The sequence below is a fragment of the Dermacentor albipictus genome, chromosome 7 (genome assembly GCF_038994185.2).
Source record: "Dermacentor albipictus isolate Rhodes 1998 colony chromosome 7, USDA_Dalb.pri_finalv2, whole genome shotgun sequence".
Lineage (NCBI taxonomy): Eukaryota > Metazoa > Arthropoda > Arachnida > Ixodida > Ixodidae > Dermacentor > Dermacentor albipictus.
Window position 1 is genome coordinate 46,217,300 of NC_091827.1, and position 19,947 is coordinate 46,237,246.

Genomic DNA, 19,947 nt, shown 5'->3' on the forward strand with positions numbered 1-19,947 from the left:
CCACCATCCCGAAGCATCACAACGATCCTGTTTCCCATCTTACAGACCCGATGGCACTACCACCATCGCAATGAAAATGGGCGTAAGTCTGATAGAGAACAAGGCGTAGTTAATACATTGTGGGGAAATTTGTAAGTAGGTGCCAAAAGACTCGTGCTATCTATAGGCTCGGTAGAACCGTTGGAGCTCGTGTATTTCGCTTACTGAGGACCATCTAGAAAGAGATAAAAAAGGGCCGATCAATAATTTTGATAAATAAATGTTTCAGCGCTTCAGTCTCACGTCTTTACTGAACAACCTTCGCACAATAACCGCTCAGCTATTGTACCAGGTGTATGCTACCGCACGATTTTTTTTCCTAACTACTCCATTGTCCTAAGTGTCCTGTCATAGTCCTACCGTTATATAGTAGAATGGCGGCCGCATTTCGATGGGGACGAAATGCGAAAACACCCGTGTGCTTAGATTTAGGTGCACGTTAAATAACCCCAGGTGGTCGAAATTTCCGGAGTCCTCCACTACAGCGTGCCTCATAATCAGAAAGTGGTTTTGGCACGTAAAACCCCACAATTTAATTTTTTTATATAGTAGAGGTAATTGCTATCGATACAACATCATGCTTTGCAATGCCTCCCGCATGAGTCAAGCACTGTGCTCTTATGTTTCTTTCTTTTCTTTTTTAATCGAGATAGCAACAGCCCGTCAGTCACAACACACATCACCGCCATATTCTCAAGAACAACCTACATTCATAACCGTACCCAGGATTAGCTTCCGGGGCGAGGAGGGAAGACGTGTTTCTTTTCCGGGGCCGGCCGCGGCCATTTTGAAATGTTCGCTTACTTTTGTGAAGTGTATCAGGCGCATCGCTGACATGTGTTAGTACAGACAAATGACACATTTTGACGAGTACAGCTTCCCCGTTTTTTTTTTTCGAACTTTATCACGCGAGCATTGATAACGCGCATTTTATCCCCCTTACAACGGCTATGATCAGCGAGACCGGCAGAAGTGCCCACAGACGCACAAAGCACTCTCCGCTGCAAGCGTCCACGCTGTTCTCTTCAGGACGACGCACGCCCCCCTTAGTACGGCGGGCTGGCGCTATGTATAGTTAAAAATGCGGGTGGCTGAACATAAATTGGCACATGGTACGTAAGTTGTCCCGAACAATATATCTCAGCAGCGATAATCGCTATTCGCGATTGCCTGACGTGCACTCCGAAGCACGTACGCATTCACCAACGCCAGCACTTTGATCGCACTTGCATAGTCTGGGCAAATCAAAATGAAAAGGCCCGCCTAATTTCAGGGGCCTGCCCGATCGATAATTGTGGTGACAGGTGGGCAAGCCAAGCGTCACTGGCACTGCGCAACAAGGAAAAATGTTTTTTTAGAAGCATCTAATCGTTAAAGTTATCGAACTTCTTGCTTTACCGCTCACCTGTCGTTTCGCTTTTGGGTGAGGGAATGTATAGTGCGCGGGTGTACGCGTATGTTAGTTTTGCTATTTATGTGGCTGTTTGGATGCAATAAACTTTTAGCCGTGAGTCAGCGCTCGTGTTTCGTCTCCTTTCTTCGTCCGTGTTTTTAGTGCGTGCTGTTAATGATAATAATGCAGATGCACCGACTCGCCCAACTAGCTACCGCACTTCCATTACCTTGATCTCTTGTGACGGTGGTGAACGAAGCTGGTTTCCCTCTGTCTTTCTTTTTTTTTACACCTAAACTGGCGATGAGGAGCTGACTTGCACGACGAAGAAATACACTACGACAGCGAAGCGGAGAGAACGGAGTCGGCAAATCCAGTCTCGAGCTACTTAACTGCTGCCGCAGTAAAAGCCTCGTGTAGTTAGATTACTTTTTCTAGAGTTAAATGTTCTCTAATCGATCCGCGATACTTGGTGAAAACTAATCCGGAGCTGTATACTTTCCAGCCTTCACCGCGCCAGCTACTGTTTTCGTCATCATCCGTCCCCACATCGTTCCCTTCTTTCCCCAGCCTTCCCCAGCTCGGAGCGTAACATGTTAGACTGCAAAGGCTTATAGCCGGCATTAAATTTTAAAGTTGCGAGTTCGCGGTCCTCCTTGTCAAACTATATAGACCCCCATAGCAGCATTACTACTTCTTGTCTGCTTTTCTATTAGCAAAATTTTCGCTAAATCGAGGTGGATACTTTCGCATTTTATTACTGCGCGGTGCCCTATACCGTAAATAGGGAAACAGGTGCGGCGTTCTTGGATGGCGTGGTCATATCACGTTAGGTCTGATATTAGGTGCGACGACGTCATTAAACTTTGCAATAAACACAAGCACAGTGTCAAGTATCGTGCCGTAGACGTGGCCGTGTGCCTCGGTGGCCACGATGTTTCGCTGCCGATGACGAGGTCGCGGGTGCGCTTCCCGACTTAGGCGGCGTCATTCCGATGGGGCCGCATGACAAGAACGCTCGTGCACTTAGGTTTAGGCACACTTTTGAGGAACCGCAGCCAGTCAAAATTAATGCTGAGCCCTCCACCGTGACAGGCCGTGGTGTTCTCCTTCAGTGTCAGAAATAAAATCAAGGTGAGGGAATAACGCCCGCTCGCCCAAATGGTATAACGGGCTTTCCTGAAAGCATTAATTAATTATGGGGTTTTATGTGCCAAAACCACTTTCTGATTATGAGGCACGCCGTAGTGGAGGACTCCGGAAATTTCGACCACCTGGGGTTCTTTAGCGTGCACCTAAATCTAAGTACACGGGTGTTTTCGCATTTCGCCCCCATCGGAATGCGACCGCCGTGGCCGGGATTCGATCCCGCGACCTCGTGCTCAGCAGCCCAACACCATAGCCACTGAGCAACCACGGCGGGTAGGCATCGTGTCGTAGACGTGGCCGTGTGCCTCGGGGGCCATGACGTTGCGCTGCCGAGGACGAGGTCGCGGGTGCGCTTCCCGACTTGGGCGGCCTCATTCCGATGGGGGGCGTATGACAAAAAACGCTCGTGCACTTAGGTTTAGGCGCACTTTTGAGGAACCGCAGCCACTCAAAATTAATGCTGAGCCCTCCACCGTGACAGGCCGGGGTGCTCTCCTTGCCAGAATTAAAATGAAGGGGAGGGAGTAACGCCCCCTCGCCCAAACTGTATAACGAGCTTCCTTGAAAGCAGCTGTGGCGTCTATCGTAGCCCCATGTTGCTTTGGCGTGTCAAACTTAGTGAATAAATCATTCAAGTAAATAACTTGAAAATTTTCCATTCGTGCCTACGAATACTTGCTGCAATGGATGTAGCCCCTCCTTCGCTTCGCTCGCTCTATTTTTCGCTGACCCCGTACGAGGCAACAACGAAGCCGTTTCTGACGATGCCCCCAAAGGGGTCCGGCATCTCGTTTTCTTCATCGAACCTTCTCTGCCGAAAGCAAATCGTCCGCAAGTATCCAAAACCGCGCCACAGTTTCTTTTGTGTGTTTTGTTTGTTTGTTTTCGGTTCCCATCCCGTCAATGCTGTCGAAGGAATTTGGAGCAGCCAGCGGCCGGTCCCGGCTAAAGACGCACGACGAACGAACGACGAAGAAGAAGGGGACAGGGAATGGGACGAGGGGGTGGAGTTTAGAATTCAGATCAAAGCTTTGCGAAAGAACAACAGAACCTCCCCCTATCCCTTGCGTGTCAAAGCAGTGAGAAGGAAAGGAAAAAATGTTTGCAGAAACAGAAATACGGCGCCGCGCGACGCTTCCCACAGAAGCGAAGTAGCTGGCGGCCGGCGCGACGACGTCGCAATGCTGTTGAGAGCACCGAAAGAAACAAATAAAAGCCAATAAAAGTCGACTCAGGCTCAGGACGACGACGTGCAGCAGCTCCGATGGAGGAGGAGAAGGAGGAGGGAAGACGCCCAGAAAGAAACAAATGGAGGTCTTAAAAAGAAAGCAAGAAAGATGCGAAAAGAAAGCTGCGAACGGGTGTGCGAGGGTGAAACCGGTCTTCCTACCACCCTCTCCCCGCACACACACCGTCCTGTCGGCCGGCTTCTGGCTTGCCCTGCTCGCTACCGCCCACCCCCTTGCAGCCGACCTTCCCCCCCCCCCCTCCCTCCCCCCCGGCATGGACGCGAAGGCGCCCGGAGGAATCTTTCTGGAGAACTAGTCAGGAACCGGCTAGCGGGTGAGACGCCCGGAGAGAGAGGCCGCAGCGGCAGCAACCGACGACGACCGGCCCTGTCTGTGTTGCGACGAGCGGTTCTGGAAGCCGCGGCGGCGTTGGAGGCATTTGGCTGGTCGTCTGCAACCCGGCGAAGCCATATACAGCTGCAAACCCGAGCGACGACCAACGGCGTGGCTGCTTTGTTTGACGCTTGCGCCCCGCCAAAAAAAAACCGCATGCCCCTCGTGCCGACGAGGTGGTGTCAGGCGGACCGCGCGACTGGTCACTGACCAGTTGTAGAGGCTCCTGGAGTTGTCCCCCGTCCTACCGGAAGGTCGCCATCGCTTGAAGAGGCGCACGGGCGCGAAGCGTTGTGGATCACTTCTGTCACCCGTCCCCTCAAAACGTCGTCTGCTCCGAACCGCAAGACGGCGCTTTCTTTTATTCTTTCTTTTTGTCGATGACCGTTTCTGAGCCGCTTCCGAGTGTGCGACGCGTCTTCCACAGCGTCAGTGAGTGAACAAGGTTGAGACACGTTACGCGTACGCACGTGATCTGTTTTCGTGTTCCTTCGAATTTAGAGGTGGGTGTGTGTGCGCGCGTGTGTGGTGTCGGTGTGACGTGTGACTTCGATCTCCAGCCTACACTTCGCGAAACCACCGTCGCTGCTTGCATCGCCGTGTGGGGGGCAGTAGAACCGTAGGATTTTCGGAACTCTGGTTGCCTCGTGATTCCGTCCGCGCTTCTCCAGTTGCTGCGGGCTGGTCGTGAAAACCTCGCTCCACCCTTTGTTTGTTTATTTCGTTATCGTACCTATATACCTATTCTGTGATAGCGACGTGAACCCCTGCTTGCACGCCCCCCCGTCACCCCCCCCCCTTAGGCCTCATCGGTCATGGGGTCCACAGCGGGATTCAAGCTCGCGTCCGTGGGACAACCGCGGTCTCGCTGGTTCTCGATAGCTTCGGCGCTGGTGGTGTTGTCCCTCGCGTCCACGGACGCCTGGCCCGCCCTGGATTCGACGACTCTGGATTCCAACGGCAGTGACGCGGCTGACGCGGCCCTCGTCCGCGGTGCCACCGGTCTACCCGTGGCCTGTGCTTGCGGAGCGGACGTGGCCAAGTGTCCGGCCGGAAGGACGGCCAAGACTCCCAGTCGCTGTCCTCCGTGCGGTCTAGTGTGTGCCCGACAGACCGGGGAAGCCTGTTCGGTGGACGAACCATGCGCCAAGGATTTCGGCCTGTCCTGCGACCCCGTCTCCTTCACTTGCAAAGGTAAGTGAAGTGAGCAGCGTTGTAATCTTTTCATTTCATCGTTTAACCCTACTTGGCTCTCGTCGCAACCAACAGTTGCTCTTATGCGCCTGCGTACAGCCTCCGTCATGGCTGCCTGCAACGCTGTGTAACTTTGTGCTGCAAATAAAAGGAAGTGCCAATCTCTAAGCATAGTCTATATTCAAGATACGGTGCCCTAGAATGTGCGGTTTCGAGATTCGCTTGGCCTGTTCCCTAAGCTCTAGCACATACCTTCGAAACAGCAAGTCTGCCATCGAATATTCGTTCAGCAGCACAGCGTTTTATCGCTATCTAGACAGGAATGACGGGGGCTGTATATATGTAGGAGCATCCGACTTGATGTCTGTGACTATAATCGAGTATGATTCTCAGTTTATCAGATTTAGTGCAGGTCCTGCAGAACATATTGTGGCTTGATATTATACTATCGGGTCAGGAGGTAACGCAAACGTTTTATTTATGCGTACATGGCAACGTGCAGACTTTACAGGTTCTCGCGTGTACACAGACGCCAGCAGCAGGCTTTATGGTGCACGTTCAGACGTTAAGGGCGCATGCGTGATATATGCACGAGTAACAATTTACCGGTGTATGTGACGTCAGTGCGACTCACGCCGGACCAATATTACGTGTTTCATGTAGAGGCCCTTTTCATGCTTGCAGACAAACTTCCCAGAAGACTTTCGGTTAAGCCCACTGGAACAACGCAAGTTACAGTAGCCTGTATATTTACACAACCCCCCAGCTTGCATCAGTTTTGCCGTGAAGTTGGCATGTTCTACAAGTGAATTTTATTGTTCAGTGCGGCAAAAAAAAATCCCATACAAATCCCATACATGAGGTCGACTCATGCCGCACTTTCTTTACATCTGAATACATCAAGAATATGTGCCTACAGTAAACTATGCGCGAAGTACTTCCGTTTTCTTGGCTAACTTGACTGTCAGAAATGCATGACCGGAAGTTTCCTGGGGTCATATGAATGGACTGCTGCCACAGCGTGGACAAAAAAGGGTCAATAGACGCAGCACTCGAAAGGTGGCGATCTATATCTCTTCATCTGATCCTTCCTGCCGTAGTCCACACGCGTACCCGGTATTTCGATATCTCAATGCTTATGTAGGCGAGGCATTGCTGTTATGTCGCCATAAGCAAAACCGACAGCACGCCACATTCCACGTTTTTAATGTCTCATCCCCATGCTTGATGTCCGTGGGCAAGATTTATTCAGCACGGTTAATCTGCTCGTGCAAACCTGAGTGGGGCACGCTGCCCCGGTGCGTTATTTTTGATCCTGCGAACGAAAGCGTTAAGATTTGACAACGGAAAATATGTACTGGGAGAATGACGTGGTAACTGCATGGACCGTTATCCAGTAAACCGAAACGCGTAGTGTGCAAATTGACGCTTGGTTGTGGTTTCGAATGGCATCGTATACCGACGCTCGTTGCATTATGACAACGCCAGTGGCATCAGTAGCAGTGTGCGGGGGGAACACCTATGTTATAGAGGGTATGCACTGACGCCATCGTGGCCGCCATTCTCGGGCGCTAGCAAGGCGAGAAGCTCTGTCCGTGAGGTCACGTAAAAATTAATCTGTACGGAAGCACGGCGCAGTGATGTGTCTATGAAATTGCTGACGTAAAGTCGACGTCACGCATCATTTTCTTGACGAGTATGCGCATACTTGCAACAGATCGCGTGACATTGATATAGGTGCTCGGTGCACAGCTTCACCCTTGTCGGGGATCTCGGATGATGCACGCCTTGTCGTCGTTAGTTTTTTGTGCGATGCGCGCGTTTCATGTTGGGATGTGCATACCTTGCCCCTCACGAATCGAGGTTTCGTCAAAGACGATTATCTTGGCGCAGGCGTATGGCGCGATATTGGTTTAGTAAACAAGATAGGCTAAGTCTATTATTCCATGGCGCAGTTACGAAATCGGTTTTCCCTTTGCCCAAGCTATATGTACACGTACAGGCATTTTCAAAGATGCATAAACCTACTCAGCCTGTTCGCAGTTAAGCTCGGTTTTCAACTTGCGCCCGGCAGGCTTACTTCGGGGAGCGCTGAAACTATGCGGACTGTTCCGCAAGTAACTTGTGTTGCCACTTAAATTCCGGGATACAAAATTGACAATAACTTCAGCAGCGAATGAGTCATCAGTGGGTGGTAATGGCAGCTGTCATCGTCACCTGCGATCAACCACAGCCCCCTTTCAGGATAAGAGAAATAGAAAAAGAAGATCCAGTCGCTAGAAATTCAGTCTATAAAGCATAACCCATGGAAGGCATTGTCAGTGTCACGGCGTGATCTTTTGAAGCGCAAAATCCACGCATCCTAACAATATTTATCGGGGCACTGTTATTTTCTTCTATTTCTTGTCTATTTACCGTGATATTATCGACGTACATTAGTATCAGAGGCTATCGAGCGCGATGTGACTTACAATTTTTAAGCACTTATATTTTTAAAAGTGCTTTTGTTGCTTGTATATGCACTTATAATGTCTCAAGAACATATGCGATCCGCTGCATTTGCATGCTGGCATGCATGGTAACATGATTCAGTTTTTTTAGCTTTTCATAGCTGGTTCACAACATAGTTCTTTTGCTGCGACTATAGAAATCAGGGTGGTGTTAGCTACCGAAATGCGCTACGTCTTATTTTGGGCTTGTGAAGGTATGCACTCAGGTGGGCGTTTTTGGTGCGCGATTTTCGTGTGCGTTTAGATAAAATCGTCGCCCGCGTCCAAACAACGTAAGTAATGTATAAAAGCTAGTAGTACGTGCTTCCCATACCTTAGACCCGTATCGTATTACAATTGACTTCCTCGAGGGCTGATTGGAATTCCAAAATCTTTAGCAGGAACGGCGAGTGGCAGACGTAGTATTTGTAACGGGATTCTCTCTCTACCCCTACCCCTATCCCACTTCATATCTTGGGCTGCCACCGTTATCCCAACAAGCTGAGTATCACCGCGGTGGGGATGACAGGGCGTGAACGCCGTGCTCATTTCGTGAAATCGAAACTATACTTCAGATGCCATTCCTTTTGACTAACAACTAGAAGCAGAAGTCAAACGAACAGCATTCCTCTCAAATATGGAAAGTCTGGCGCCGTCCCCACGGCCAGCAGTTCTGGCCTTGTGACAAAAAGAAAGGAAGAAAGAAAGGCACTGCAGCCATACATTTTTTCTTCCTTTTTCTGTCCTCCCCCTCCACCTTTCGTTTTGTTTTTTTGCTAAAACGAGGTATAGTCCCGGAGCAAGCGGTTACTAAAAGCGAGGTTCGCCAACGGATTGCAAAGTCGTGTTCGGACGGAGTCCAGAAGTTATAGTTAGAATGGCTGACCCCAACGGGTCCTGCAATATATCCCCGGCGAAGCAGAACCCCTTTCAGCGCCAACTCGTTCGTCTAATTCCGTCCGCCGGTTAGGTTAAGCTTGGCAGCCGTGGGCAACGCAGTTGTATATATGGAGCCTTGCGTTAGCGGTCGCACATACTCATGAAGGTGTCGCGTCCACACACGGACGCAACCCTCCAAAAGTCAACGAAGCGCTGCGCAGACACGTCTAACTGACGAGGTGCGCGACATTCTGGCGGATAGCGGACCAGCTACAGTTCGCCCTCTTGTTTCTCTAGGATGGGATAATTGCGAGCTGTCAAAGGTCCGAGTCGGCACGAGCGTCGGGCGAGCCGCACGGTTAACGCAATCGACCCTTCCTTATCGGTGTGTTGCGTGCCATCTCTCCGTGTGCTTGTGTGTGTGTGTTTCTGCGACCGTGTGCATGTGTCTGTGCCTGCGTGCCCGTGTTCCACACGTGAAAACAGCGCAAGAGACGCCGACTGTAGTAAGCAGACGGCACAATCGCCGCTGTTTTCTGGGCAGACGACACTGCCGGAACAGAGCAGGCGACACTCTCCTGCTTACTCGTCTGTGTATTCTGCGCTGTTTCCAAGTACGGAAATTGTCAATTTCAATTGCGTGCAAAATGTGCACGCTCCCACGCGAGTCGTCAGCACACAAGCACTGGCAGTCAGACGTTGACTTAGGCTACGGTTGATTAGCTGCAGTGCTCGAGAAAAAAAAAAAAGAGCAGGAAACACCTACCAGTGAGGAGACGACACAACTTCTGAGCAGACGAGTGTGTAGAGTATAGACGACACAAAAGTCGGTGCCTACCGACTTTTGCATTGTCTGCTCGCTTGTCGGTGTCACCTTCGCTGTTTTCAAGTAATGAGCGCAGGTGCAAGACACGCACATACACAACACAAACACACATGCATGGCCGCAGACACGCACACACCACTTGGGTTATAGCAGGTTAGGTTGAATGCCTGAAAGAGAAAACAAAGCCATGAAAGCACCGACTAGTTAGCAGACGACACAATCATCAGTGTCTCGGTAGACGACACCCACGGACGAGTGAGCAGACGACGCACCCGTCTGCTCAGTCGTCCGCGTCTTCTGCGCTCTTTTTCAACTATGGAACGTAACCAACAATAGCCCGAGCCAACACCTTACTGTCATTCCCTGTGTGCGTACGACTCACGTGCCACGTCGCATGGTGCAGACGATTGTTCTTTTGTAGCGGGCGTGTTCGCACTTCCGCGTGTTGTCGTATACACGTCTTGGGCTTGTCGAAGCGTTGGGCGTGTGTACAGCCTTGAGACGACGACTAGGACGCGGAATTCCTACATGGAAACCGCGTAGCCAGCCGGATAAGCGAGCTACGCGAAGCAAAGCGCCTTCGTGAGGGTGTGTAACGACGACGCCAACTATAGGCTGGTTAGGTGACCGTTCCGAGCTGGGTAAGGTGGGTTATATTGGGAGGCCGGATGGAGGAAGCTTGAAGCACTCCGTTTCCGGCTGCCCAATGACACTTCTGGGCGTGAAGAATCGACTCAACAATTCGTGGCACACTACACGCGACAAAAGAACTATACAGTTAAACCTCAATATATCTAACACGATTATAAAAGTTATTGGGTATAACGAAATAAATCTAAAAACATTCCTCGGCGATATTAGAGTGGAACGAAGTATGTGCTTATAATGAATATCGGTTATAACGAAGGTAATTTTGTGTCGGGCGCGACTTCTGTACAGCAAACTTCCAGTGTTGATATCGCGAGTAAGGGTTCTGAAATGTTTTAAATATTAAAGAACAAAGGCAAAATGCAATAAAACAGGCACCGGCAGCACTGCTTAGAGATGAATCAATATAAGAAGTGCACGTTCCACAATTTCCATGACAGATTCGGTGAATGAGAGCTATAAAGCATACACACACAAAAGAAAGAAATCTCGCTCGTCATGCAAGTCATTTCGCGGAAAGCACTGGTTGGCTTCGCCCAAAGAAATACGAAACCACATTTACATTTCTTTGGAGTAAGATGATAATTCTGCTTTTGAATTAGCGTGCAGGTGACGTCATTACTCGTCACAGTGGTGGCGGTACACTAGCTAACAAGCTCTCCTGACCGGAAACCTGCACTTCGCTCTTGCGGTCTTTCCGATACCTGTTCTGTAGCCTTACCGAACGTGACCTAGCGCGTATTCCATATACGTAATCTGCTACATTTCGATATGAACACCATAGTTTAACCTGTCAGCCCTTAGGTACGTGTGCAGAAAAAGGTTGTAGCCGCGGTAAAGGGATTCCTTCCAGTGGGCACGAATCATTCTTTATTGTAAACTTGATATTCGTGCTTCTTGAATTTTCGCAATATTCAAAGGTATTTCTAAAAAGGAAACATACAGTGCATCAATTGAAAACCAGCTCTTTTGTGGTTGCTATATCATAACTTTCTCTAAAGCAGCGAGTCTCATCGAAATCGGAGCATTAGTTGACGAGAAAAACGATTTCTGTTGCCATGCGTTCAGATAGGTTGTGGTGGAGGACTGCGTAGGTATTCGTAGCTGCTCTCTTTTCGAAAACAGTCTGCAAGCGCGCTTCATCTCACAGGTCGCTTTCTTTCGTGATTGCTCATAAGAACGTAGACATACGTGCGGTGGTTTGCCGAAGCGATTTGTCTTGCGGCCGAGCCAGCGTAACGAGGGTTTTCACCGAAAGACGTCGAACTGAAGGACACTCACGCTGTAGGTTCCGGTTTGCCCGGATTGCGCATATCAAACTCTCCATAACATCGCGAAGACGGCTTCTCTTTTTCTCTTTCTTTTTCTCTTTCATTTTCTCTTCCTTCCTTCCTTTCTTTCTTTCTTTCTTTCTCTTTTGTTTGTTAGAACTTTTTTTTTTAATGCCGCGAGACATACCGGTAAGGTAGCGGCCGACGGCAACCGTATATGTCGAGATACATGCACGGCGTTCTGGACGTATGTATTATATTCACTCTCGCGTGATGGATCGGCGGTGCTTCGGTTGCAACAATTGGACGATTAGTGGGGTACGCCTGCGTTATGCTTGCTGTAGTAGTCTATGCGGTGTGTGGCAAGATTGAACGGATAGAGTTGTCTACACAGAAAGTACTAACTAGAGGTAACCCTGGCGCGAGGTGCATCTGCTGCGCCTTTGGGGGCACGTTAGAAGACCAGGAGTGGTCAAACTTCATTCGGAGCATCACCGCCACAACGTCCCTGATAAACCAATCTGCGGTTCTGGGTCTTAACGTCTCACGAGCGCTAAAGAGAGAGAGAGAGAGAGAGAGAGAGAGAGAGAGAGAGAGAGAGAGATTGTTCGAGCTGTGCTAATAAACTTCCTTCTGTAAAGCGAAAAAAAAAAGCAAGAAAAACCGCCACAGCGGCGTTGATACGCTAGTAAAAAAGGCAAACACGAAAGACAGAAGATGGCGGCGCCGTCTGCTCTGGCCTAGACAATTTGCTTTTTTTGTCGGTAAAAATGAACTGCATTGTATACTGAAAAAGCCAAAGACTTAACTTAGAGAAAGTTTGAGGAACATTCACTGAGCCACGACGGCTCGCACGTGAAATAATATTTACATATTACTTTGGCGTCCATGACGTCACGCTGACGTACCTGCGCTGGGGATACGGCGCGAAATTAGAAAAAAATGAAACTTCGGTCTTCCTTTTCCGTCATATATTTCAACCCATTGACGCGAAACTTGTGTTCTTCGAAAATACTTTGTTCGATGTAAACTGATTTATTGCTTATCTTTAATGCACCTTTAAATACAGTTTCAATCTAAAATTACTGTCTACGGGATCTGTGAACATGACGGTTCGGATAGCGTGAGAATGATGTTTATATTACATGGATTTGCCTAAGCTCCGGCCTATTGGCTTCGAATGGATGTGGGATTTTGCAAAAAGATAAACTTCGACAAAATATTGCGTCATAAATGCAACGATTCGCAGTGAATATGAATGTGCGCAGCGACCTACAATAAACCTTTATGTGTTTAGAAATACCATTTCTTACAAATTTAGAAAAAAAAGTAGACAAACAATAGGTAACGGCCGCACGGGTGTCTGACGTCACAAGTGCGAATATTAGACAAGTACACGCACTCTAGTCAACATTACCATGCATTGCTGAACGACTGCAACACATGTTCCCTCTAGTAAATGTTGTAGAAAACTGTGGTACTACATTCTCTCAAGTGTCGCGCATCGATGGTGCTTAGATTGAAGTACATGTACAAAACAAAACCAGTGGGCTGAAATATATTTCGGGTAATATTAACTAGCGAGTAAGCGAGGACATTGATTCCGCCGTGCTGTCCAATGCCGTCATGCTCGGAAAGGGTCCACCAAAGACCGGTGAGAGAATCAGAGGCAGCCAAGATAGCAAACTCAACGATTTGAGGGAATCTGCCTCCGCAAGAGCAAGTCACTTCACGTTACACACTTTCATACTAACCCCGCTAGGGGGAAATCTGGCGCTGAATTCGTTCAACTTCAAATGACCGCTTAAGCTCGATTGCTGCAAGAAGCGTAGGCGATTAGTGGAGCGCACCCAACTTGCTGTATACGATATGTTGCAAGGTCGGATGCATGTCTTAAGCAATGTTGGTCTGTGTAAGCTCTGTTCGCTTGAGATAGCTAATGTCCTGTTCTGTTGGGTCGCGAATATGAGCGGATAGTACAGTGATGCACAGGATGATATAGAACGAGCTAAATGCTAGGGCTAGAGAGGCGTTTTGCGTCCGTATTATGGATGTAAGAAATTGGTGGTGGTATGCTTCATCTGAAAGTCTTCGCATGCCTCGATGGCTGCAGTTTACATGATTGTGGTGTCATTGTTCTTGTTTGGTTGAGCAGTTGTAAACTTGATGCTTAAGTCTGTTTGTTTTTCTTTTTATTTTGCGATTTTCAACATTTTTGTAGAAGCAACTATAGCCTGAATGAAGAAATCTGATTTCTACAGTTGGTATACTTAATCTTCATTCATTTAAATGCGACGAAGCTTATCAAAGTGGGTGATGAGGGATACCGAACAAAACGATTCCTACGCTCTCAAGTTCTCCTCTCTGGCTCATCTCTAGCTTAAGTTCTCCTCTCTGGCTGTGGCTATATCAGTATAAGCTGGCGCTTATACATTGTATGCACGTGACGTCACATCCGCTGCTGTCGTCCGCTTCCGCCATCTTGGGGTACTATTTATCAACAGGCGTGCGCATAGGCCTATAGCTTCCCCAAGATGGCGCTGCTGTAAACCGGAAGTCGCGGAATATCGTTGAATGACGTACGTGCATACTATGTATACTCATATCGATGGCGTCTTTGCAGTCAGCTGTTTAAATATTTGAATTGCACTGCAGCGATCACCTGAAGGAAGCAGGAAGGAGAAACCGTCGTGCACTGTCAAACCGCCCATGGCTTCTTTTGGCAACGGGGAAAAACCTGCACTAGTGTACAAAGACGGTGCTTGTGGCCGGTTATACCCGTCTGTCTGTCTTTAAATCCGTGCAGACGACGCGGAAGTCGTCTGTCCCGAGCTGAAGCAGACGACTCGTCGTTGGGGGAAGTGAGATGTATAACTGGGATACCGTAGCACAGTGTGCTACGTTTCTTAGCGTTCGCTCAGGGCCAGGTGACACATTTTGAATTATGGAATGATCCAACAGGAGACGTTGACACCTCGATGTGACGGCGACTGCTGTTTGTCCCTGGAAGAGAGACATAAGAGCAGCATTAGCTTAAGTTTTATTTAAGTATATAGACTTTATGTAGTCAAAAGTACGAAGTTAAAAGAAGGAAAGGCGTTCTGCAAGAAATCTGTAGGTCAGTAGTCTTCTTTAACATTATTTCTTATAAGCGATACATTTAAAATGGCATGCTGATTACGGGGTTGCAGGCTCGAATTGCGGCAGTGGAAAAGATCGAATAGAGGCACAATGCAAAAACGTTCGTGTACCGAGCACTGAATGCATGTTAAACAACTCGCGATCAAAATTAAGGCCGTTCCACTATGGCCTTTTGAATAACGCTTCTGTTGGTTCGGAACATTGACAATCAACCAATCCATCAATCAATCAGATTTGTGGTTCGGGTTTGGCTGTTAATTTCATGAGGTGCTTTACCAGTGAGGGAAAAAAAATCTTCGCGCTTTCAAGGTGCATGTTTCCGAGGGCCTTAACATAGCGTAAGTGCAAGGCCAATGCGGTGTCTGGAATTCAGTTACCTAAGGACTTTCTTGCGCAAGAACCAAAGAGGAGAAATCGGGGAAAAGAAATATGTACTTACGTGTAACGACGCCTGTCCCAACCTCGAGATCACAATCGTAGTCACGTTCACGGGATCGCGCTTCAAGCGCCAGGGGCCCCATTGCAAACACGCCTCTTTGCGAAAGGCCGAGCTGGCACATTCCTGTACTTCGGCGAGGCCGCCGCGTTTCGAAGTGGCCCCGCCGTGATTTTGAAGCTCGCAAGGCCAAGTCCACGCGTTGCACTCATTCGAACATTCCCCGCCTATCCTGTGGTCTGCAGCGTTCCATCCTGATACTTCCGTAAAAGGGACACTGAATATAAAAATAAGTCCCAAGCTGTAATAGTAACTTCAACTTATGCAATATAGAAAGGGGAGAGAGAGAAAAAAGAGAAAAATCACTCTTACCGTGAGAGGATCGAGGCTGTGTAAGCTATAGATAATGACGCAAAAACGCAAGAAAAAAAAAAAAAACTGCAGGGTGACGACTCCGCCTGGAAGTTTCCGCACCGTTTGTCGTGACGTCATGTATTTTGGCGGGCCTATAGTACGTCCTGCTACTTCAAGATGCTCCGTTTCTTCCTGTGCCACGTTTGATGGGGACCTCAGTGCGCTGATTTAAGCGTGAGAAAACTTACTGCGCAGCCTGTAGTGGTAGTTCTGATAGGCTGGAGCGAGTATTCCCAATTGCAGATAATTCGGGACACCAATTACCACTTAAGTTTTACTCCATGGTCTCTATGGTCAGAAAGTATTCTCCGTGGTCAGAAATAAAGGGGAGCAGGTTGTTCTAATTTGTCCTCATGTAGAACTGCGTTTGGGTATTAGAAGGTAAATAGACGGTTTGCTTTGACGTCATCGTGGCCGCCATCTTGGGGTACTAGCACGTCAGGAAGCTGCGCGAACCAGGAACATCTCTTGCATGCCAGACGCATCTTGCGCCGAGTAATACACCGAAAACGGTGATAACCCGATGAAAAAAAAAAGTGGCCACCGTCAAAAAGCAAAACAATGTACGCTTGATAATATAATACACTATTGTCATCGTGATCGCCATGTTTGGCTACTATAGCCCGATGAGGAGAGCGTTTGTGAGGTGACGTAAAAACTACGCTCAAAGAAAAGTTCGCTTCTTGGGAGGCTTATGTTGTCCTAGCACAACGATAACCGCCATCTATTTTTCCAGCATTTCCTTTCTTTAACTTGATACGGTGGAAGCTTGGGTGAGTTGGCGATTCAGTACCGACATGTGTACACAGCGCAAAAGACGAGGACCGAAGGAAGAACACAACACAGGCGATGACCTCAACTCATCTTTATTTGCGAAATCGCCAGAGCTATATGAAAGAGCAGAAGTAATGAAAAACAACTTTTGCATTATGTCGCACATGAACCCCTATTGCATCGCAGCCAGGTACTCGATTGCGTTTTTGGTGAGGGCAATGGACGGCTTGCCGATGCAACGGCCATCCAGCCGCTGTATCTTGTCAAGCCTCTATGCTTTCACGTGTAAGCTGTTCTCGGTGTTTGGAAAATACGACGCAGTTTTCAAATTCAGGCTCACAAGGGCAGCCTCTGCAGTGAATGCCAAGATGACCTTGCATGGCGGTGTAAACACTGTAAAAAAATGCTCTTTCAATCGCTCTTTAACGCGCAGTCTCCAAGCGCAGGCCTCCCGCCTAACGTATGCTGGGTACCCCGAGGTTTTGTTAGTTTCAGTAGCAGAAAAAGTATTAAAGAAAATCAAGCTGGGAGTCAAAGCACCAGCTGACTACGCTGCCAGTGACATTAAGCCAATCGCAGTGCTCCCTTACTTGCACAAGATATCGCACAGCTTGAAGAACATAGGCAGTAAAGTAGATGTTAAAGTTGTTTCTTTTTTCTGCCCCGGAAAAATTATTAAAGCTTTGTGGGCGTGTGAATGCTCATGCCAGACGACGAGAGAGAGAGAGGGAGAGGGAGAGAGAGAGAGGGGAAAGGCAGGGAGGTTAACCAGAGGAGGAGATCCGGTTTGCTACCCTACGCTGGGGAAAGAGGGGAGGGGGAGGTAAAGTGATAGCAAAGTAGAGATAAAGAAAGAAAGGAGCACATACATACAATCACAGTCGGTCACTGTCACCGCATAATGTAACCGCACAGCACAGTAGCACTTGCCGAAATATTTGCACTACTAACCATAGGAAGCGGTTTGGAGCATGGGCCCACGATGTGGTTTACATGATGCCCCCGACTTGCGGAGAGAAATACGTTGGCCAAACAGACAGATGTTTAAACGCGCGATTGAAAGAGCATTTTTCACTATGTTTACACCGCCGTGCAAGGTCATCTTGGCATTCACTGCAGAGGCTGCTCTTGTGACCCTGAATTTAAAAACCGAGTCCTACTCTCCAAACACCGAGAACTGCTAAAAGGTGGAATCTTACAGACTGACAAGATAGAGCGGCTGGGTGACCTTTGCAGCAGCAAGCCGTCTATTGCCCTCACCAAAAACGAAATCGAGTATCTGGATGTGATGCAATAGGGGTTCATGTGTGACATAATGCAAAAGTTTTTTGTTTTCATTACTTTTGCTCATGTATGTAGCTCTGGCGATTTCGGAAATAAAGATAAGTTGAAGTCAGCGCCTGTTGTTGTGTTCTTCCTTCAGTCCTCGTCTTTTGCGCTATGCACACATCTCGACTTACCCACCGTGGTTGCTCAGTGGCTATGGTGTTGGGCTGCTGAGCACGAGGTCGCGGGATCGAATCCCGGCCACGGCGGCCGCATTTTGATGGGGCGAAATGCGAAAACACCCGTGTGCTTAGATTTAGGTGCACGTTAAAGAACCCCAGGTGGTCAAAATTTCCGGAGTCCTCCATTACGGCGTGCCTCATAATCAGAAAGTGGTTTTGGATCGTAAAACCCCAAATATTAAAAAAAGATATTAAAAATTATCTGGGCTTTAACGCTGCGCGCGTGGTACCTTCACGCCACGAAAGGCATGCGCGATATCGGCATGACACAGCATTCTTGAAAGGAAAGTAGATAAGCGCTTGGTTTAAAGAAATATACAAGCGAGACTGGTGACGACTATCCTTTGGATGCAAGGTGAAAGGCACCTAGATAGCTCAAGTCCTGTACGCTCTCCTTTACCACGTCACGTTACTAGGTCCGACCGACGTAGGATCTAATGGGAATGCTGCCAAGTAAGCCGCTGGGAGTTTGACGTCACCGCTTTCGTCACATCGAGCTTGGCAATGTAAATTTGGTGCCATCGGGTAGCATGACGTCATAAAGCAGAGTGCGCAGTCCTTGTGATATTTGGGTGGCGTTGACAAAATACGCTTAAGAGGGTGTCAACTCGTTAGATTGTATCTGTTGTTTATAGGTAGCCATGTAACGTCAAGAAGCAGCGAAAAAAAAAACCGAAAAAAACAACAGTCGTGAGAAGACAGAGCACAGGGCAAACCATTTTCTTGTTGCGTCTTGACATTAGGGGACCAAATCTTCTTTCTTTTTTTTTTTGAAGTCGGATGACAGAACGATTGTATTGCATCATGCACTCTGTATATGAAGCCTTCATACGCATCAGCTGTACTACTTGAAGCGGCAGACGTTACTTGCACGACTAATCATTTTCACGTTGACTAATCAATAAAGGTTTACTAATCGACGACGTAACCACTCACATTGAGCTATATCGGGGACGGAAGGCATTATTCAAGCAGAAATGCCGTGTCGGGCTTCGCTTTCGAGAAATAGGTCCTCAAGATCTCCGGCGAAATACATTGATGTCCAAGAAAACACACGCTGGCATTGCGTTTTCTACAATGTGATTGGGATTGTTACGAGGTCTTGCTGTCGCACTTCTGTTCATCTTGTTCCGACGTTCGTTTTGATCGTCCGCTTTTGTTCTTATATGCTCATCTTGTTCTCTTATCATTGTTTTTCTTCGTACCTTACGTTGACCTTGTCCTTGTTGCTCTTCTTTTGTCCTCGTAGATCTTGTGATGTTCTTCTTGTGTTCTTGTTCTAATTTTCATTTTGTTCTTGCTTTCTGGTTGTTCATTCCATAGATTTTTCTACACTGGGGATGGGCGCGGATTGTAAAAAAGAAAACAGAACACGTTCGTGTACCGTGCCTGAGATGTTCGTTCCCTAGGTAGTTTAATTTAACCTAGAACTCACGTACGTAAAAAGAAAGAAAAGACTTCTTTTTTCCTGGTATCGATCGTAAAGATCCCGGATTGAGATATTACTGGGCTCTTTCCAAAGCACTCTCGGGCGAATTAAACTTCCTGCAATCCGCATGCTTTCTTGTACGTGACGCTGTACGTCTCACGTAGAAACTGTGCAGACACTGCGTTTGTGATCAACACTTGCTCCTTTTTTTTTCTGTAACTTAGTCATCCATTTGTGCTGCTGCTGCTAAAGCTGTATATATGGAGTATACTTTTCGTTTTGCGGAATTTTTAATGATCGCCTGTGGCTGATAGCATTATCCCTGTCATCGAGCTATTCTAAGAGGTGGACTTCGCTATCACGATAAATCGAAACACGTATTTACTGTACGGCACATATTGCAATTTACGAAATGTAACCTGTGAGTTTGCAAGACGACGCATCCACTTGAAATGCAGCTCCAACATGACGCGTACCAATTTCGAGGTATTGTTTCTCCAAAGTGTGGGACGAAATACGTAGTCGTTCCAGTTACTTTTGTGCTTCAATGCACAAAAGAGCGCTTTGCTAAAAAAAAAAAAAGTGAACCAACAGTGTATTTTTGCGGTGAGTTTGATGGCGCATATCTCTTAACTGGTGTCATTCTGAAAATTTGTCTCCAAGTGGATGCGACTGACAATCTCAACCGGCTACAATTGGTGAATTGCAATATGTGCCGTAAGGTAATTAAGAATT

At 47.9% G+C, this 19,947-nt stretch overlaps 1 protein-coding gene across 5 annotated transcripts in view; it reads left to right on the plus strand.

The window, feature by feature from the left end:
• Window positions 1–4,090: 4,090 nt before the first annotated feature.
• Window positions 4,091–19,947, plus strand: part of LOC139047968 (putative epidermal cell surface receptor) — a 171,497-nt gene continuing 155,640 nt past the window's right edge. For 4 of the 5 annotated variants that reach the window (XM_070522196.1, XM_070522197.1, XM_070522194.1 and 1 more), the window contains exon 1: window positions 4,092–5,397. In XM_070522196.1, the coding sequence (XP_070378297.1) occupies window positions 5,019–5,397 (379 nt within the window). In that variant the 5' untranslated portion in view covers window positions 4,092–5,018. Of the gene's footprint in view, window positions 5,398–19,947 lie in introns of all 5 variants that reach the window. The other variant, XM_070522193.1, reaches the window with a different exon arrangement.